A 7,611-nucleotide genomic window follows, 5' to 3' on the forward strand; every position below is an offset into this window, starting at 1 on the left:
AGCTTGATGTGCTTACAGGTACTCGGATGCCCCCAAGTCTTAACTCTTATTGTAGTATAAGTTTATTAACAAAACCACAGCGGCAGGACCAGGGGAAGCAATTCAGATGGTAACGGATGGTCAGCCGTAAGCTGAGGTCAGGGGTCCGAAGAAAGCAGAGTAATCAAAGACAGGCCAATAGGTCAGGGCTGGCAGCTAGCCAGAAACTGTCAGGCGCCCGCTGTCAGAGTGGATGCAAGCAACGCTGGAACGGGGAGAAAGGTATGAATTGTGAAACTAACTAGCCAGCTGTGAAGGACTATATCTACCATAATCCCTGGGTAGCGTTTTTATTCACCCAACGAAATGCTCAGTATTTTTTAATATCCTCTGTAGGTCTTTTTTAGTTTAAATTTTCATTAGAGCACACAAAAAGCCTAACTACAAGTGTATTATTAAACACAGCCTCATTATACCGTTATTTTATTATGCAGCAAGGCTCTTGCCCCAAACTCTCTTTAGTCTTTGTCTAGATCATACTGGCATCACCGAGATTAAATTGGAATGTCTGCATCCCGCTTACATCACTGGGTCTCAGGCTTCTGACCTAAGTGTCTTTTTAAGAAAATAACAATGCAACCTATGATTTAAATATATATTTGCTAAAACCGCTATGTACATATGAAGATATGGAATGAAAGTAGGCAACAGATAAAATCCTTCAGTAGTTACTTTATAAATAACAGAAATTGGAAAACAAGTATTTTAGTTCTGAAGTTAAAGGTGTCCATCAGAGGCCATAGATGAGAACTAAGTGGGTCCATTTGGCCCGTTATGGGCCCGGAAAAATTAGACAGATCCTCTCCTTTGATAGTCAGTCCAAATGGCCAAATCCACCGGGACCCAAATGTTAACCAGGACTACTAGTAATTTTGGGTCTATACATGTAGGTACTCAGGCTCAACATAGTCTATAATGACCAAACTGGACAGCCTAATTACTTTGTGTATGTGAATCTTTAGACTGATGAGAGCTAACAGCTTAAAATATATTTTAAATAAAATTAAAAAAAAGAGTTGTACAAACTGATTGCATTGAAAATATTCATACCATAAATTTCTGTACACTGTTGGGGAGGTGTGAGGACTGGGGTTAAAAAACACTGATGTAAACAAACCTTTTGCAAAAAGACTTTTGTCAGCTGGTTATCTCACTTAATACAAATCACTTCTCTATTCTTATTACAGGTGAATTAAAAGAAATAAAACAAGATATCTCCAGTCTCCGCTATGAACTCTTAGAAGACAAATCACAAGCCACTGAAGAGCTGTCGACCTTGATTCATAAACTCAGTGAAAAGTTAAGTCCCAGCGTGTTGAGGTGCGAGTGAAAAACAGACCCAGAAGATTTATCGGTAGCACATACAATGGCAATAAACTAACAAGTAACCCATACTTGAAGAAAAACATAAGTCCGGTAGATTTATAGCACACAATTCATTACCTATGTTTGTCATATGAAATCAAGGCTTAACAAATGGCAACTGCTCTTCAAGTTCCAGGGCACCATTTTCCTGATGTAATTACGGTTTCCATTTTGTTGCTAATTTTGGTCAATGTTGTGCAAATTATAAATATACTTACCACTTACATTTACTACTGTCCACTTATGTGTCCTTTGTGGCATTATAGTATGATGTGTTAGCACTTCAGAGGCACAATATAATGCAGACCTGGGAGGAGTGCAAGTCTGGACAAAATAAGGGCAGCCAACTAACTTTATCTCCCAATCAAGATTCAGCTTTTTTACACGACTGATTGAAACACATTTCTGATTGGTTCTTGCTCGCGCTGGTTTACAAGCGTGGCATCATATGGCCTTTCTTATTGACTCCAAGTATGCACTTCCTTCCACTCGGCATTCAGTTCCTTTTGTAAAGGATATAACATTTATGTTAAAAAGTACTAGTTAAAAGAAAATCTCAAGGAAGCTGTTACTATCATGAATACAATTATAGAGCATTTTCAATACATAAATATTTCTTATACAAAATCTTGTGAATTGTGCATACAGAAGTTCTCAGTCTTACCATTTACAGGCTATTGATGATTGATTTGGTTTTTTCTGTGACGGACACTAACAGTTGTGGTGATATAAAGATTGATAAAGAAAGGATCCATAGCAATGGTACATGTAATTCTGTTTATCACCTGTAGGTTGAGTGAATATTTAAAGTCATATATAAAAGTCCTGGGGAATGTTAAGATTTAAATTGGTTAATAAATCCATTTACAAGATATCTAAATGGCGCTTAACCCGATAATTGGTGAAAAACAGTCCAGTTAGGTTTATATTTCGAAACACCTCCACAAGTACGGGTGGCAGCCAACCTTCAAAGGCCGGGTGGTTAATCCGGATATGATCTAGAGAAAAGGAAGGGATACGGCACCTTCTGGTGTAGTAAATTAAGTAATAGAGATGTGGTAGGTAGTCCTCAAATATCAGGTACAAACAGAAGAGGAAAATACTATATAGTGTAGTAGTTACCAACCAAAAATATATTACAGCATTAACTCTATATATATGGTGCGTACCAGAACAACAAAAGTAATCAGATTATCTGTATAAGCAGCTTCTTGGCCATTTCAGTAGTTCCGCTGTTATTGTAGTTATAACTCTTCATGCGATGATATATAGAGAAGATAAAGAGATACCAGATAGTGTAGTATGTTCACGCAAAATATTTATTTCACAAAATCACATGTTATACACTCACATTGTAATTATATATATCTATTGCTTATCTGTAGTCCATGTATATAGGATATGCTGTCCTTAGTAGTCCTTCTCGGGTGTAGCTAAATGGATTCTCACCACGACTTCCACGCAAAATGTCAAATTAGGGAATTCTACTATATATATTTGTAAAATGTGAGTGTATAACATATGTGATTTTGTGAAATAAATATTTTGCGTTAACATACTACATTATCTGGTACCTCTTTATCTTCTCTATATATCATCGCATGGAGTGTTATAACTACAATAAAAGCGGAACTACTGAGATGGCCAAGAAGCTGCTTAAACAGATAATCTGATTACTTTTGTTGTTCTGGAAGGCATAATATGTATAGAGTTAATTCTGCAATATTTTTGTTTGGTAACTACTACGCTATATAGTGTTTTCCTGCTCTGTTTGTACCTGATATTTGAGGACTACCTACCACATCTCTAGATTTTGCTGGACGCTTCATATGATTGGTTTCCACAGATAAGCAGATAATTTTCATATATTTGGTGCGCTTAGACACATACAAGGTGAAAGTGTTTTTTTTTTACATAAGATAAGTCTCTCTGGTTCATCTGAACAATATCTGGTTTCCTTAAATACTGAGGGCTCTCAGTTGTGAATCCTTATCTAGTTCTCTTGTGGTAATAACCTGTATTACTTAATTTACTAAACCAGAAGGTGCCGTATCCTTTCCTTGTCTCTGGTTAATAAATCCATTTAATTTGCTGCATATAATTGTAAGGATCATTAACAAACAACACCAGCTCAGAAGATCTAAACAATTATTTATAACATAGTGAGGTACATTTATTAAATATTAGTAGTGGTTTATGTCACATATATATATAATATAGCAGGCTGTAAATGTGCATCCACCATGTTGTGTCCACATATATTTACCAAGATGAGGTATAATGTTAATATGCAAAGTCCGCAACATAAAACATCTATATTAACTTGATAAGTAAAATTTCTGGCTCCCTGTGACTAGTGCAGGGTGTAACCAATAGTGGGCAAGAGAAACACCCGTTTCATATGTTAAATATCAGATACGTCACTCAATGTGACACATAATCCATGATAGAGGGGAAGACAATGCTGGTCTTTGATTTCATAAAAATACAGGTTTTATTATTTTCGTGTTCACAAAAACTGACATTAAGGTAACGGTTGCATTTGGAGGACAGAAAGACCCAACCTCTCATGGAACACATGTGTATATAAATCTAGTTGGGTCTTGTCTACTCATTGAAAATGAGCTGGCAAACAAAAAATTCAGGTGTTTCACTTGTATGTTGTTAGTATGTGATCAATGCATCGAGCATACAATTCAGTAACATAGGGCCTGATTCATTAAGGATCTTAAATGAAGAGGAACAAAACCATGTTACAATGGAAGGGGTGCAAATGAGTGTTCTGTTTTGCACATAAGTTAATACTGACTGTTTTTTCATGTAACACACAAATACTTGATAGCTTATTTGTACACTGAAATTTAAAGTTGATATTTGTCTGCTACATGAAAAAACAGTCAGTATTTAACTTATGGGCAAAACAGAAAACTAATTTGCACCCCTTGCATTGTTACATGGTTTTGTCCAGGAGACTGAAATAAGGATCCTCTTCATTTAAGATCCTTAATGAATCAGGGCCATAGTTCTGTTAAAGATTCTTCCATTCACTTATTAGTCAAATTAATGAATAAAAGAAAAACACCAGACATGAGAGCAATAGTCTCCACTACAAGCAGCCAGCAGTTAGGTGAGAGTCAGCAATGTCCTTCATATGAAATGTTATCAGACCCCCCTTAATATGCCTTCTCAGGTCCGGTACTCAGCTTATCATCACTGGTTGAAAAGTGCCTATTCTAAATACTAAAACTGCCATTCTTATAGGTTAAAATAAGAATCTGCATTTTGCACCATATCCTAAATAAGTCCTTACAGTTATAGAATTTCATCAAGGTTGGACACTTAATTATATATACCTTCAAGGCTTTATGTCATTAAAAGGATACTCGCTTCTCTAGACAACCAACACTTTTTAAGTACATTATTATAATATCAGCTGTGTACATACATAAGGTGCCAATCTGTGGTCTCAACGGAGATGGAACATCCTTACTTCAAACATGCATGTAGATAATAATGCAAATCAACCATATACGTACATTTGGCATCAAATTGTATCCCAAAAGAGAGTGGAGCGCCCCTTCTTCGATATATCAGTATTAGGTCAGCTCATTCATATGGCTAAAACTTAAAGAGGTATGACATAGTGTAACATGTTTAAACGCCCACTCTCTAGTCACCACTAGTTTACTTCAAACACCAAGTGAATACTCAATTTAAGACACCCAAATAAAATGCAGGTCTGTGGATTTTCTGTGGCACCTTGACCCCAATGGACATATGCTTACAGTGTTTCCACTTTAAACCAGCCTTCAGACAAAATGCGCACTTGGTTCCTTCTCCCTCTCCTTCATTTAGATGTTGTTATATTCTCCATGGTGCATATGAATGAAATGAAGACAGGAAGAATCTAGTGCAACACTGTTTTACTTCTGGTATAAACATTAAAAACGAGTTTACTTTAAAACAAAATTAAAAACAATCCCAAAATGGATAAGTCAGGGACTCATACCAGATGAAGATAGAACACAGGCATGGATCACAACAAAGTTCCAGATCTGTTCCCCATCCAGGTCAGGTCCCGCTATCACCAACGCGTTTCAACTCTCTCTGAGTCTTTCTCAAGGCTGATGTTCCTCCATATAATATTAGGCAGTATTTATAATATACGTTCTGGAGTGTGAATGTGGGCTCTTTTATGTTGGCAGGACCACCCGACAGCTCAAAGTCAGATTACGTGAACATGTGTACAATATAATAAAGGGGCTGGAGACACACTCAGTTTCCAGCTATTTTAAAAGCCCCCATGCATGTGACCCTAAAAAAATTACCGGCTTTTGGGGGATACAAAAAATTAAATATAATGATAAAAATAGGGACGTAGCCACTGCACTATCAAAAACTGAGATGAAATGGATTTTTAAATTAAAAACCTTAGCCCCAGGTGGTTTGAACCTAGATTTTGAGCTAAAGTGGTTCCTGTGAATCCATATATAATACAAAAGAATTTATTCAGTCCCTTATTTTTTAATCCATTATTAAGAAGATATGATCCTCTTTAAATTATAGAAGAAACATGAATATGTATTAACTTCTATGTGTCATATGAATGTGTGGTCAATAACTGTTTTTCCTCTGTATATTTCTTTCATGTGGGATATACTTCAAACTAATATATGGAATGGCCGAATCCTATCAAAGAAAATTCGATAGGATGAAAGAATTGTTATCACACATACAAACATATCTGTTTCTTTGACCATTTTAAAATGTATTAGAATTAATTAGAATAGCAGGATTCCTTTTGTCACCAGACTTAGAATGCCACAATTATTTTATGATACAAAGTGTTTTCCCTGACTCGAGGAACCGCGCATGCCCGACCGGAAGTGGGGCAAAGCACCGCTCTCGTTACGGAGACATGCCAGGAGAGAATGGAAGGATACACTATTGTAATGAATTTGGGTTGTGGAGTGACCACTGTTTGCATGCAAAGTACTATGTGTGATGTATTAGGATCCGAGGAAGATTTGAATTACACACGCCAACCGGAAGTGGGGCATTTATCTATATCTGGTATGGCGATGGGACGGAGGACTCACATCACTGAAGGAAGTGAATTTCCAAGCCTCTCTTTCACACAGAGACAGGATATAAATACTGCCTAATATTATATGGAGGAACATCAGCCTTGAGAAAGACTCAGAGAGAGTTGAAACGCGTTGGCGATAGCGGGACCTGACCTGGATGGGGAACAGATCTGGAACTTTGTTGTGATCCATGCCTGTGTTCTATCTTCATCTGGTATGAGTCCCTGACTTATCCATTTTGGGATTGTTTTTAATTTTGTTTTAAAGTAAACTCGTTTTTAATGTTTATATCAGAAGTAAAACAGTGTTGCACTAGATTCTTCCTGTCTTCATTTCATTCATATGCACCATGGAGAATATAACAACATCTAAATGAAGGAGAGGGAGAAGGAACCAAGTGCGCATTTTGTCTGAAGGCTGGTTTAAAGTGGAAACACTGTAAGCATATGTCCATTGGCGTCAAGGTGCCACAGAAAATCCACAGACCTGCATTTTATTTGGGTGTCTTAAATTAAGTATTCACTTGGTGTTTGAAGTAAACTAGTGGTGACTAGAGAGTGGGCGTTTAAACATGTTACACTATGTCATACCTCTTTAAGTTTTAGCCATGTGAATGAGCTGACCTAATACTAATATATAGAAGAAGGGGCGCTCCACTCTCTTTTGGGATACAATTTGATGCCAAATGTACGTATATGGTTGATTTGCATTATTATCTACATGCATGTTTGAAGTAAGGATGTTCCATCTCCGTTGAGACCACAGATTGGCACCTTATGTATGTACACAGCTGATATTATAATACTGTTGTTGTGTATAGGAGGAAGGGAACCTTTCCTAGTGTGTACATATTGGGTAGTAGATCTTTTTGGAGCGCTGACAGTACTCGATCAAACCACTATTGCACTTTTTAAGTACATGTTGGGCAGTGTCTGGGCATACATATTAAAAGAATATATAGATGTAAGTAAACTGTACTGTAGGTTTCTTAGGATCTTCCTGAAGTTCTATTTATGCAGCAGCCCCCCACATACCTTAGAATGCAGCAGGCTGACATAGACCTGCTAGATGGACACAATTATGGGTTATTATTTCAGACATGCAGCATTTTCTCAGTATA

The 7,611-nt window shown here is 36.9% G+C and overlaps 1 protein-coding gene across 1 annotated transcript in view; it reads left to right on the forward strand.

Moving 5' to 3' along the window:
• Window positions 1–1,634, forward strand: part of TRPC3 (transient receptor potential cation channel subfamily C member 3) — a 167,339-nt gene extending 165,705 nt beyond the window's left edge. Inside the window, exon 12 of the mRNA XM_075200321.1 lies at window positions 1,227–1,634. Within this exon, the coding sequence (XP_075056422.1) occupies window positions 1,227–1,369 (143 nt within the window). The 3' untranslated portion in view covers window positions 1,370–1,634. The remainder of the gene's footprint in view (window positions 1–1,226) is intronic.
• Window positions 1,635–7,611: the final 5,977 nt, after the last annotated feature.

The sequence above is a fragment of the Mixophyes fleayi genome, chromosome 1 (genome assembly GCF_038048845.1).
Source record: "Mixophyes fleayi isolate aMixFle1 chromosome 1, aMixFle1.hap1, whole genome shotgun sequence".
In the NCBI taxonomy this organism is placed as follows: Eukaryota; Metazoa; Chordata; class Amphibia; order Anura; family Limnodynastidae; genus Mixophyes; species Mixophyes fleayi.